The sequence below is a fragment of the Brassica oleracea genome, chromosome C4 (genome assembly GCF_000695525.1).
Source record: "Brassica oleracea var. oleracea cultivar TO1000 chromosome C4, BOL, whole genome shotgun sequence".
Classification (NCBI taxonomy): Eukaryota; Viridiplantae; Streptophyta; class Magnoliopsida; order Brassicales; family Brassicaceae; genus Brassica; species Brassica oleracea.
In genome coordinates, this window is record NC_027751.1 from 47,671,026 (window position 1) to 47,684,704 (window position 13,679).

Consider the following 13,679-nt stretch of genomic DNA (forward strand, 5'->3'; position numbering starts at 1 on the left):
ATACCCGTAGGAAGCAAATAACACTAGTATAAGGGAGAGAGTTTATTATAAGGAAGAAGAAGAAGATGTAATGGTTCTTTGATTATAAACTCTTGTTCTTGTTTATGGTGTACAAAAGAGTGAGATGAGTGATGGTATTTATAGTGAACAACAATACATAAAATAACAAAGATGGTGTTTAATTTGGTAAATGAGTGGATGATCATAATGCTTGATGAGTAGATGATCATAGTGCTTGAGTTGGTAAAGGAGTGAATGATCATAGTGCTTGAGTTTGGTAAAGAAGTGGATGATCATTTCAATGCTTAATTTATAACAAGTTATGTATTTTTCGGCATGCTCAAAAGAAAGAAATATGCAAGTATGGTACGCTGATAATTTGTTGTTAGTGATGTAAGAAAGTGGGATTACTAGTTTCTGTCCTCAAAAGGCTTTTTATAAACTGCTTTCTCTCTTAAATGAAATCGAGCAGTCTCTGATTATTTAATCAACTCGAGCATTTTTCTAATACTACAACAAGGTTTGGGGAAAAAAATCGGTATTCCTCCGCAGTGCTGCGCCTACACTTTTGGGGGCCTAAGGCTAATTTTCAAAATTTTGGTTTTTTCACAAAATTTTTTATATAAAATAACTGAAGTTGTAGATAAACTAAATATGACTGAAAATAAAAGAATCGATTAAGAAGAACCCAACTAAAATGTAAAGAACAAAATATATGAACAATCGAGCTGCTTATAAATATATATATACACTCCTTATTCTCTATGAACTACTACTACGTTTTGAATAATTGGGGCCCCAAATAATGATGAAAAATGTGGAGGCCTGAGGCCATTCCCGGCTCTTATCTATGGTAACATGGGCATTTGCCATGAGTTCATTGATACAAATTTTTTTTGGGGTTGTTTTAAAAGTCCATTTCAATCTGTTAAATTATAAAAAAAAAATCATAATTAAGTAAACCTAATTTATTTATTACATGACAAAACAATAAAAAATTTGTACATTCACCATTAGTTTTGAGATATTCTTTTCTATTTGTTTCAGGTAGTGTTTTGAAAACCGGACTAGACGTTGATTCGACATTGTAACTAGATCAATGGTCGGACCGGTCCAACGGGTTCAACTGGGTTTTAAATTTTAACTAAATTTTATATTAAGTAACTATTATATGTATAACATAAAATTATTTTTATAAAATTTTATATAATTATTAGAATCTAAAAATGATATGAAAACAAAAATAATTTTTTTAAAATAATATAAAATAATGAAAATAATTTATTTAGATAGATACTTAGAAAACAATATGAATTTTTTATGAAATGTTTTTAAAATTTTCAGTTAAAAAAAATACTTAAATTTGAAAAAATATGATTTTAATATCAATGTTGATCTCTGGTTTTAGCGAGTTTTACCGGTTTTTGATCGGGTTTGCCAATTTAACTCAAATCCGGTTTTTTAGTATAACTTGAAATCGAATAGATGGCTGAGTCACGGTTCGACCGGCCTATCTGGTCCAACCGGCCGATCCGGTCCAGTTTTCAAAACATTGGTTTCAGGTTTTAGAGTTCAAGTTAAAAAAAATATAGTGAAGAAAAATATTTATAAAATGATCCAATATTATGTGTTTCGCCGAGGGTTATTATATTGGTTAAGACGAAATTGCCTTTTGCCTTTTTTGTATAGTGGTGAGCACGGCTCTGTTCCTCCGGACCCAAAACATCATCTAATATCAGTTTTGCCATATCGGTTGTTCAAACCAGAGACCTCTAACTTAATGGTTAGAGTCATTTCCAATTGAAGTACGACCTATGATCAAACAAACTTGATCACGTGAAAATATTGTATAAGATTATACAGGTTTCAAGAACTCACTAGGAACCAAGCGGTAGTTTGGTGGACAAAACATAAACTTATCAGTCTTGAATTTGGTCTCCTACCAAAAATTAAGTTATCAGAAAAAGTTGAGAAATTGTCTAACATAGTCTTTTTTTTGTTTCAAAAAAAAGTTTTATTAAAAATTAAATATACATTTATATCATATGGTTAGACTTAGTGTTTAGAATTAAGTAGTTTCAAATTTTAAAAAATAAAAAATTAAAATTAAAATTTTTAAAATAAAAATGACTATTTTGATATATATTTTTTTGGGAGCTATTTTTGTAACAAAACCCACAAAAAAACTATTTGAGAGATTGTCCAAAAAAGATTCATTATATAGAGAGTATTGTTCATAGGAGGTGTTTAACAAAATCTGGCAGTGGCAGTCTGGTTCACTGACATAGTACCGGTTCAGTAATTTTGATCTAAATTCGTTGATTCTTTTTTGTACTTATTTTACCTCAGTTGCTTAATGCTGGACCAGTTCATGCACGGGTAATATCAGGGCATTTTCCCTATCCAGTTTTACTTCTACATTTGGTTGTTTACTAACATAAGATGGACCTAACTTAAAAAGAAGACATGATACAAGCAGGGGCGGACGGAGGTGACGACCAACGGGGTCACGTGCCCCCTACTAAAACTTAATTTTTCATAGGTAATTAGCTCAGAATCTTAATTTTCTGTAAGAAATGAGTTCAAATTTTACACATGTGCCCCCAATTAATTTAAAATTTATGAAAGTGCCCCCGACAAAAAGTTATTCTAGATCCGCCCCTGGATACAAGGGATTTAAGGGTTACCGACACTTCAAAATTTTGACCAAGTCTATTTTACAAAAAAAAAAAAATTTTGACCAAGTCTTCTCCAATCCACAGACAAAATTAATGCCGTTACAATCCAAGAAAAAAATTCTTAAAATTTGTTAGCTCAAGAAGATTTAAAGGAGAATACAAGTTTCACCAAACTATTTTTTAATTACTTGTGCCTCACTTACTTATGATCGTTGTTGTGTGTTCTTCATCGCTTCTTGCCTTTATTAATATAATAGCGAAATAGAACATCCAGTGGTGGTAGTCCAGTGGCGCTCGAGAGAATAAACTCAATACGGCGAACCTTGGTTCGAATCCCGTTGGTCACATGGATATAGGCTATTGTTTTCGGCTCATTTGAATGTCCAGGAAAGGGTCTATCCGTGGGATGTACCTCCACCCGGGAATTAGGTCTGTGTCTTTAATAGATCCGGATTTAATCTTTTTTTTTCAAAAAAAAAAATAGAGCATCTTGCGCGGGCAAGATTTAACCCTTTATCCATTTTAACCATATAGTAAGTTAATAACGAGTTTATGGAGTTGAAATTTGGGTAGAAATGGCCGCATAGGTGAAAAATCTACTTGGGTAAATGCGTCTAGTTGACAGTTCAAGCAGAAACGTAGGAGAAAAGCTTAGTTAACCATTTCACTACCATCACTTATCGTCAAAGATTCTTCACATCAGTAACAGAGCTGCTTATCGAGACTATCTCTGGAGCTTCGGCACGTGAAGTCTCTTAATAAACCAATCCTAGTTTGTTCCCTTATTCGATTTTGGCTTTGATATTCTATCTGTTCAGTGTCCATCTTGAAGGAGAAGAGACTCTTTAAGGGATAGAAAATCAGTTTCTGCCTTCTCCAAGAATATGCTGTGTTGTTCGGTGAAAACATTCTGACTGAATTTGCCACATCTCCGAGAATATGCCCCCTCCCCACCCCCAAAGTCAAAAACAAATTTTTGTTGAGATATCACTCCATGATTGATTCAATCCAAGTTGAGATATCACAACCAATGTATTTAGTAAATGTTATTGTCAAGACTTTAATACCTTACCGGTAAATACTGATTAGTCACACCTCCACTAGCAAACTACATTTATACTCATCTTCTCCTTATCTTTGCTTCAACAAACTTTATCTTGACGACCATAATGTCGGCAATGCGTCTACCTTTGATTCTTCTCTTTGTACTCTTACGCTCTTGTATCTTTGCTTCAAGCGTCTTCCTCATAAAAAATCCTGTTGATGGTCTTGTTCCTTGTCACCCTCAGCACATTCAAGCCCTTACACAGTTCAAGAACGAGTTTGATTCCAGCGGTTGCAACCAAACTGACTACTTCAATGGAGTCTGGTGCGATAACACGACGGGAGAGGTCACGAGACTAAAACTACCAGAGGGCTGTCTCAGGGGAACTCTGAGTTCCAACAGCAGCCTCTTCAGTCTGGATCACCTCAGATACCTTGATCTCTCTTACAACAACTTCAACTCCTCAGTTCCTTCTGAAATCGGCAATCTCAACATATTAGAGGTCTTGATTCTTTCCTCTAATGGCTTCATAGGTCAAATTCCTTCCTCATTTAGCAACCTAAGTCAGCTATTTTTTTTAGACCTTTCCCATAACGAGCTCACTGGTGGTTTCCCACTTGTACAAAATCAAACAAAACTCAACTATTTAGACATTTCCTATAATCACTTATCCTCTAAAACTTTGTATCCCAAAAGTAGCCTATTCATGTTGCATCACCTTCGTTACCTTGATCTCGCTTCCAACAACTTCAGTTTCTCATCAATCCCTTCTGAATTTGGCAATCTCTTTAGATTAGAAGTCTTGTTTCTTTCCTCCACCGGCTTGACTGGCCAAGTTCCTTCCTCATTTAGTAACCTAAGTCGGCTAACTAAGTTATCCCTTGACCATAACGAACTCACTGGTACCTTAGAGCCTATCTCAAAGCTCACCACCCTCGACTTTCTCTGCCTATCTTTCCTAAAAATAAGCTACCCATTTGACTTAAACCTCTTCTCTTCTCTCAAATCTTTGTTGGTCCTAGATTTTTCCGGTAATAGTATATCACCAGATAGTTTAAGTTCAGATTCAGGCATCCTGTTGAACTTGCAGAAACTGGACTTGTCGGGATGTGGCATCACTCAATTCCCAAACTTCTTAAAAAACCTTCATAACTTGGAGCTTATAAACCTTTCCAACAATAATATCAGTGGAAAAGTTCCCGAGTGGTTGTGGAAGCTTCCTCGTTTGAGCGCTTTGGCTCTTGTTAATAACTCTTTCACAGGTTTTGAAGGTTCGGTGGAACTTTTAGTAAATTCATCGATTAGCTTTTTAGATTTGGCTTTAAACCATTTTAAAGGACCATTTCCAAATCCACCACACTCCCTAAAATCCTTATCTGCATGGAACAATAGCTTCACAGGAAACATACCTCTTTCAATCTGCAACCGAAGCTCTCTTGATCTTCTTGATCTATCCTACAACAAATTCACCGGTTCAATCCCTCCATGTCTGAGTAACTTTCAAAGCTCTCTCATTGCTGTGAACCTCCGGAAGAATAACTTGGAGGGAAATCTTCCAGACATGTGCTATGATGGTGCCTTGCTTCGGACACTTGATGTTGGTTACAATCGACTAACGGGGAAACTTCCAAGATCTCTCTTGAATTGCTCCCGTTTAAGGTTTCTGAGTGTTGACAACAACAGAATCAAGGACACGTTTCCTTTCTGGCTCAAGGCTTTGCCTTATTTGCAAGCTCTTACCCTCCGTTCAAACGAATTCTACGGCCCTATATCGCCTTCTGATCAAGGTTCATTTGCATTCCCCGAGCTGCGCATACTTGAAATAGCATATAACAACTTTTCAGGGAGCTTGCCCCCAGATTACTTCGTAAACTGGAAAGCATCATCGCTCGATGAAGATGGGAGGTTGTATATGGAAGACAACAGTTCTGCTTTATATGTCTATCAAGATACCATAGACTTGCAATACAAAGGTCTAAAGATGGAGCAAGCGAAGATACTTACTTCCTACTCAACCATTGATTTTTCTGGAAACAGACTTGAAGGACCGATTCCTGAATCTATTGGTCTCTTGAAGAAACTGATTGCACTCAACTTATCCAACAACGCCTTCACAGGACATATCCCTCTATCTTTGGCAAACGTGACGGAGCTCGAGTCACTTGATCTATCAAACAACCAACTCTCAGGGACTATTCCTAAAGAACTCGAGAAGCTGTCATTTCTTTCGTACATAAGTGTAGCTCATAACCAACTCAAAGGAGAAATACCACAAGGAACACAAATCACTAGCCAACCTAGATCCTCCTTTGAAGGGAATGCAGAGCTTTGTGATTTTCCTCTCAAGGGAAGTTGCTTCCGGACTATCGCACCACCAATGCAACAACAAGAGCAAGACAAAGGAGAAGAAGTGTTGAACTGGAAAGCCGTAGCAATAGGGTATGGGCCTGGACTGTTGCTTGGTTTGTTACTAGGTCAAGTTATGGCTTCATACAGGCCGGAGTGGCTCATCAAGATAACAGGTCTGTATAAATTCAGAAACCGTTAGGACCATTTTGCGTTTGATCTTTAAACGCATGTCAATTCGCTGCTGGCCTTGCAATGAAGTAGTTCCTCGGGATTACTTTTTCTTTGTATCCTATTCCTAGCCCAAAGCATTGTTGTTCTATGTCATATATTCCATAACGTAAGATAGCTAAAATTTATGTCGTAATTATATGAACATCTCTATTTCTCAGGGTATGTGTTGATAAATTGATGTATTTCTATGCCACAAACATATGAGACACACACTTCATCTCCGCAGTGAGTGGAGAGCTCATATATATGCTTTCTTGCATTCAGTGTGCTTCTCTGTGTGGTAGAATAGAGAAGCACAGGAAACATACAAAGGAATTGTCAATGATTTGGACCATACACAAATGTTCAGACTTTCTCAGATATTTGACTATATGTAACTCAATTACAACTAAAAACCTTTTTTCCTATGTTTTCATCTTTTAATACCATCATCTGTTAACATAACAGAGAGAAAACAGAGCCATGCTATGTATGTTTAAAAGTTCCATGTAACAATAAAAAAAAAAAACTATCAAGAACTAAAAAAATTATTTTTCTTTTCAAAATAATTACATAAACCAAATTCTTAAAAAAAAAAAAAAAGATTCAAAAAACCTCTCTGAGTATTATTTTAATTCAATTTACACTGATATTCCTCCACCGCCTGTAACATCATCTGGAGGACTGATCGTGATCCAAAGCAGCGAGACAGTAATCGAGACAAGCCCCGACCAAACATAAACAATGGTCGGAACCTTTCCTCTCCGACCCATCAACCCTTTAGCAAACGGATACATATGAGTCAATACCCACATGCTAAAGAACGTCCCTCCTAGCAACTTGTTCCACTGCGGAATCACACTATATATAGTCCTCGAAGCTCCTATCACAATCGCAACGAGGTTCACTACAATGATCGTTAGAGGCATGATGAACAACCCCGTCCACTTCACAATGTAAAGATCCGCAAAGACGTCGTCTTCGTCTTCTCCTGCGGACTTAGATGTCAATGTGAAAGAGATTTCGATTCCAGCTATCACTTTGAGAAACCCTTGAACAACTGCTGCAAGATGAGCGCTCGTGCCTCCTATGAGCCAAAACTGTTCGTTCCTCCACCATTCTTCGAGTCCAATACCTGACCATTTGACCTCGAGGAGGGAGATTAGAGTTAAGGTGATGGTGATGCATAGGAGGTAGGAGAGGAAGTGAATGTCGAGGCTCTGGACGATGAATTTGCCCGAGAAGAGACAGAGAGCTGGGAGGAAGCAGTAGACGACCAAGAAGATGGAGGTGAAAGGGTAGATACCGACGTTGAGGTAGGCCACTCGCTGGAGAAACTTGAGCCGCCTGGTGGCGAAAATCGCGTTGTTCTTGGAGAAGAAGATCTCTACTGAGCCAGTGGCCCAACGGAGGACTTGGTGGAGACGGTCAGTGAGATTTATTGGAGCTGTGCCGCGGAAAGCGTCACGTTTTGTGATGCAGTAAACGGACCGCCAACCACGGTTGTGCATACGGTAGCCCGTCACCACGTCTTCAGTGACTGACCCGTAGATCCATCCTATTCTATCTCCCCATTCTGTATTGTCTTCATACCTGGAAAGCCATATTCACACTCGGTTAAACTTTTAAGCGCGGGTCAAAATCTAGTATCCGAAACCTTACCAGCAGGAAATGACAGCGATGGCTTCAGCTACGGTTGGAGCATCAAGGGGTGGTCGAGGCAGGAGCAAAGCACCGGGCGGTCTTCCGTTTTTAACTGACATGTGATCTGCTAGAGGCCGTCCTTGGTACTCTGCAACTGGGATAGTGTCTGTGAACACGGTCGAGTTACCAAACTTTTTGGGCAGACCAAGATCTGGATCATCGGTAAGAGGCTGTGTATCGGACTCTATGTCAGATGCTTGGGAATTTTGGGACGCCCCGGACTGAGTCCGGCCATACATAGCAGGGGCTTTATCTTGACCAAACACGCCTGAGTACTCGTTTGCTCGAGGTGGGTTGAATCCATAGAGAGCATACCTTCGGAACATACACCCTGTTCCGACATAGACGGGTCCTTGTAAGCCATCTAATGCTCTCATGTTACCTGTTTGAGAGATCAAAAAAGTTGTTTAAGCTATGGTGGCTTGTGACACAGGCATTACAGTTAATTTTTTAATTCAAGAACTTACCGTCAAAGAAGACAGTATTGTGATTTGCATACCGATCAGATGGGTCAATTCCTTCGAACCTTTGTGGAAACTGAATGTAGCATATTCTATCACCACCTCGGTCCATCATGAAACACATTCCTTCTTTGATAGCTTTGGAATTGTAGATGTAATGATCACAATCCAAATTGAGGATGAATGCACCATTTGATAGTATAGCTGAAGCTCTAACCATACCGTTCATGGCACCAGCTTTCTTGTTATGGTCAAAACCTGGACGTTTCTCACGCGACACATATGCAAACATCGGTACTCGGATATCGATCCCTGTGAAGTCCAATGCACCCTCATTCGGTCCGCCCATCACCGGTTCAAGCTCAGGTACTTTACTCATAATCTACAAATAGGATTTCAAGTTATATTATGTTTCTTGGTTTTTTATCTAAATTCAAATTTGATGGATCAGTACCTGTAGGATTCCGGCGTGGTCTCCTTTCGAATGATCAGGTTTTGGTTCAAACCATGTCCCTGGCCAATGCGTACCATCAGCCATCCAAGTTGCTTTCACCACCTCAACTCCATCAGGTGGCAGTACACCGCCATTTTTCTCTTTGGCAATACGCCTTTCCTTAAGCTCTTCCCTCATGTTGAATTGCTCAGCTCTTTTCTTGATTTGGTCTGGAAGACCATTGATCCTAACCTTGAACTCATCATACTCACGCTTGACCCAACGACGATCTTTCACAAAATCGTGCTTTTTCTTGTTCTTTGTCGGGTCTTTCTTGAGACTGAAGTAACTATCAGGGTTCCTCGGCTCTATGTCATGCTTTCTACAAAATGGCACCCAATACTGCAAACAAAATGCAAAATTATTATTGAATAACTGAAAATCTCATATCTGTAGGATAATTAATAGATTAATATATAAAAGGTTAGAACCAATTAACTTCCAATTGGTTTTAAGTTCGAAGTTCAGAAAACTTAACAAAAAAACTTTATCAAATAATCTATAAGACAAGCCAAGAAGGATATAAGAGAGAGTGTGAGATTGAAACCTCAGCAAAGCGAACAGCTTCAGCCATGGCTTCAAAGGTGAGAATCGCACCACCATCATCTGAAATGTAAGCTGAAAGCTTCTCGATTGGGTAATCTACAGCGAGGATCGAAAGAAGGGTGTTCGCGGTAACTAAAGGAGGTTCTTTATCCGGGTCAGCAGTGGAAACAAACACATCAACACCGGGAAGATCAGAGCGACCAGTAGGGTTTGAAGGAGAAGGCTGCTCAAACTTGTCATGCAAGGCAGCGAGATCTGTTGCTCTGTTTATAGGGTTTAGCTTCGGAAGAATGTCAAGAATCCAAGAGAAAGCAAACCAAAGCTCGCATACTATAGATAGTCCCCATAGCCACATTGCATCCTCGTTAGGATTCGCAATACGCCACCAGAGGAAGAAGAAGAGTACCACAAGACGACATACGATTAATAACCTGAACACATAGAGGGAGACATTGTAAGTTGTGTAACAAAAACCAAGAAAATCTTAGAGACAAACCAATCACCTGTAAGGACTAAGAACTTTGGCTGGAATCTGAACTTTTCTGGTGAGAGGCTTCCATGGTTTGTCTAAAAAATCCGACATGTTAACACCACCGTCGTAGTTATCATCCTCTTCCGACCAGAACGCATTGCCTATTCCGTACTTCCCTTTAGATTCAAACAACCACCTGTTATGATCAAAGTCTCCCGTTTGGCTCCTCAACAACATTGACTTGTTATTCGATTTCATGACGGATAATCTCCTCTCCATCTTGTTCCTGGGGGCACTGCGGTTTGGATCAGAGGTGGAGCCGGAGGAGCCAGCAGGCTGGTTGTCTGGTGTTGGAGGCATGTGGACGGTGTAGTTGATGTAATCGGTTTGGCTGGAGGAGTCTCCAGGGACGTCCATGTCATCATCGCGGGAGAGGCTCACACTGCGGCCACTGGACGTCCGGCGACCAAACTTGACGGCCGGTGGAGGCCGGCTTATGGAAGAGGATTGTGAGTTTAAAGTCTTTTTGGGTGGACTTGAAGCCATTACAATGATAAGAGTTCTCTGTTTTTGGGTCGTTTGGTTTCTTCAGCAAGAAACTGAACCCATTTCTTTTGACAAAACCTGATTTAGAAAGAAATAGAATTTAGAAAGAAAAAAAAAACAGAGGAATGTGTGAAAAATATTAAAGAGAGAAGAAAGAAAAGAAAAAGAAAATGTATAGAGTTTGGGAAATTTCAACGGTTGATAGATTTTTTCTATTATAAGAAGAAAAAATTCAAAACTGAAATCTATGAAGCCTGAACCTTAGTTCTCCTTTCTTTAAGCTTTGCCTCTCTTCTATATTACTTGTATTTGAATGAAAGACATTATAAGTAGATATAGCAAAGATGCTAATAAAGATAGACAAAAACCACTCTATAGAATTAAGCGTCTACCTTCATCAACTCAACCAAATAAACTACTATTCAATTTCAGATTGGTGGAATCAGAAACATTATCATTGTCCGATTCATTGTTACCCCAGGGTTCAACCACATGGATGATAGCATAATTGGGAAAGCAGACTGCCTTCAGAATGGAAGAACAATCATATATAAAGATGCCAGTCCACTGTAGAAGAGAGAGACCGAGTCCGGGGTTTTCCGACAAAACATCGGACGGACCAAGTAAATCCCTAACCAACGAACAAAACAAGACTCTTGACTAGTTTTAGGGAACTATGGTGACAATGCTGACTAGGTCAGACCAAATCCAGTTAAATTTATGAACCGGGTAAACTATGCTAAACCCTCGTCAATGGTCATCACCATCATAGCAATTCGCAAGAAGTCAAGAACGACCAAGGCAACACACAAGCGCGTTCATATCAGTTCCAAATAATGGTTCACAAGAATCATTGTCGGTACAAGCAATAAAAGTGTTGGCAAAATGTTGAACATTCATACACGGCCTATACAAAACCAATTTCAACAAGTACAATCTAAGCAGAAACATAGCATGATAATTTAGAAACCACAACAAAAGCAGTACAACGAACATATATAAACGAGGACGAAGAAATGTTCAAGAATTATTTTCAACAGTTGAAGCCACCACAAACTGAGAGGATGATGATGAGGATCAAGGCAATGATGATTGCAAGGAAAATGAGTTTAATCTTCATGTTCTGAAACCACATCTTTCTTTTTATTTGATCTGCTTGTCTTCTATAAACGTCCGCCTGTACACAGTTTTGAGTTCAAATAAATGTTCGAAAATCCATATATGGACGTCAAAACATTTTTGCATACGAGAACTAACCTGTGAACGAAGGTCTGCGGTTTTTTCCACCAAATTTTCAATTTTCACACCACGGTCATAAAGCTGAAAAATGAATGTGTTCCACAACAATGTATAAACGGTTTAAACAGCAGAATAGGAAAAACAATATTGATACTTAAGTCATACTAGCCAAACTTTATTGGAAACATAAAATAATATGGCTAAAAAAGGGGGTCAGAATCAAACCTTGTCAATGTTTTCTATCAAGACACCTTTAACTTCAGACACTTGAGCTCTCACCTTAGCAAGCTTGCTAATCTCATCAGGATGATCCATGCAGTACTGCATGTGCTCTTTCAGTTTCGACCTATATAGCAGTCCAAAACAGAGTCAAACCAACTATATGCCCAGGAAAATAACAGAATTTTTTTCAATAGCAATAAAAAAAAAGAATTGATCAAACAGAAGTACCCAAATTCTTTATTCAAGCTGTTTGGTTGAGCAGTTGCAGCCTTTCCACCACCGTATCTCCTGTTGAAATCTTCCTTAACTCGTTCCAAGAAGGCCATAGGAATCTCCCTCCCAGCAGAATCAACTGCAACAACACAGTAAGCTGCACAACAAAAACAAAAAAGATTAAACTTTCAAGTTACATACTAAGACATGCATAAGATAAACAAGATTAGATGATCCAATATATGACATATAAGAAAGTTGACACTATAATAAAAATACATATCCACCACCTGAAACCTAATCAAGTATAGTAAAACTGAGCTGCATAAGGAATACTCCAATGCAATTGCTCTCAAGTTATATAATCCCCATAATGATTTTTTTTGCATGGCCGTACATACTGTAGGACATACTCTAGGACGACACTCAAACCATTTTAAATTAGCTCTCCTTAGGTGAGATTCGAACCCATGATCCCTTGGACACAATTAAAGGTAGGGCAATTCTAAACCAGCCAGCCAAAAACAATAAAGCTGAAAACTTCGAATAACAGATACAGAACAAGGCTTGTTCTTCTATTAAAGACCCACAAAACATATCACATAACATCAATTAAAGCTAATATACATACCAAAGATAAGAAACTGACGCAAAGGAGATAAAAAAAACAAGCTATACAATGCACGATCAGTACATCAAATCAACGGCACCGCATGACTTACTGAAACCATTTTCGACGAGGTAATTGAAGGTATGACCATCGCAGTTGTAGATGACCTTGTTGTTTGAGGAAGGAAGCTTTTGGAGGCACTGTGCAGCGATGGACGTGAAGTTGCCTTTGAAATCAGTGAAGTCCACGAGGATCACAGTGCCTCTAGCGACGAAGCTATAGATCAACGATTGTTGCGCCATTTAAACGACGCTGTCTGAAGGAGTTGCCGAATCGATAAGAGACTTATATAGGCGTGAAAGAAGGAAGGTAGATATCTAGAAGGCTAGCGCCGAAACGCGTAGAGAATCGGGGACTAACGAAGAGATATATATCTAATGTATTGAACAAGAAATATGGAAATTCAAACCTTTGAATTTAAGAATTAAACAAGCAAATTTAGGAAACTATATGTAGTCGGCTCGTAAAAATAAAACCTTGAAATAAAGGACTAGACAACAAATTCTGAATTTTTGTATTTAATTTGTGTGCTTCTTAGAAGTTAGTGATGTTGGTAATTAAGTTTCAACTTTGAACGTATGTCCCAGCGTATTTAGTTGAGTAATTAAGTTTCAACTTTGAATAATGGATAGCGTACGGTCGTTTCAACATTATGTAAGAAAATGTCTAAAAGTAAGTGTTTCTGTACAAGAGTCTTCATCTTTTTGTGTATTTGGATGACTTCCAGGTAATTTAAATAGATTGACTTCAAAATTTTCAAAGTTTATGAGACATCATCAAGAGTCTTTCACATACTCTTGTCGATTAAACAAATAAAACTAATCAAAATAT

At 38.4% G+C, this 13,679-nt stretch overlaps 3 protein-coding genes across 3 annotated transcripts; 1 reads left to right on the forward strand and 2 right to left on the reverse strand.

The window, feature by feature from the left end:
- The first annotated feature begins 3,805 nt into the window (after window positions 1–3,805).
- Window positions 3,806–6,772, forward strand: LOC106336550 (receptor-like protein 12). Its single transcript, XM_013775397.1, has one exon. It carries the CDS (start codon window positions 3,848–3,850, stop codon window positions 6,269–6,271), a length of 2,424 nt encoding a protein of 807 aa, XP_013630851.1. The 5' UTR covers window positions 3,806–3,847; the 3' UTR covers window positions 6,272–6,772.
- Window positions 6,773–6,923: 151 nt separating this feature from the next.
- Window positions 6,924–10,549, reverse strand: LOC106340205 (cellulose synthase-like protein D1). The gene is made up of 6 exons (XM_013779083.1): window positions 9,990–10,549; window positions 9,488–9,917; window positions 8,902–9,282; window positions 8,454–8,829; window positions 7,945–8,368; window positions 6,924–7,875 (listed from the first exon to the last, which is right to left on the reverse strand). Exons 1-6 carry the CDS (start codon window positions 10,502–10,504, stop codon window positions 6,924–6,926), a joined length of 3,078 nt encoding a protein of 1,025 aa, XP_013634537.1. The 5' UTR covers window positions 10,505–10,549.
- Window positions 10,550–11,300: 751 nt separating this feature from the next.
- Window positions 11,301–13,229, reverse strand: LOC106340591 (vesicle-associated membrane protein 722-like). The gene is made up of 5 exons (XM_013779441.1): window positions 12,901–13,229; window positions 12,194–12,335; window positions 11,969–12,089; window positions 11,762–11,824; window positions 11,301–11,681 (listed from the first exon to the last, which is right to left on the reverse strand). The coding sequence occupies exons 1-5, from the start codon at window positions 13,088–13,090 to the stop codon at window positions 11,538–11,540; spliced, it is 660 nt and encodes a 219-aa protein (XP_013634895.1). The 5' UTR covers window positions 13,091–13,229; the 3' UTR covers window positions 11,301–11,537.
- Between the last annotated feature and the right edge of the window lie 450 nt (window positions 13,230–13,679).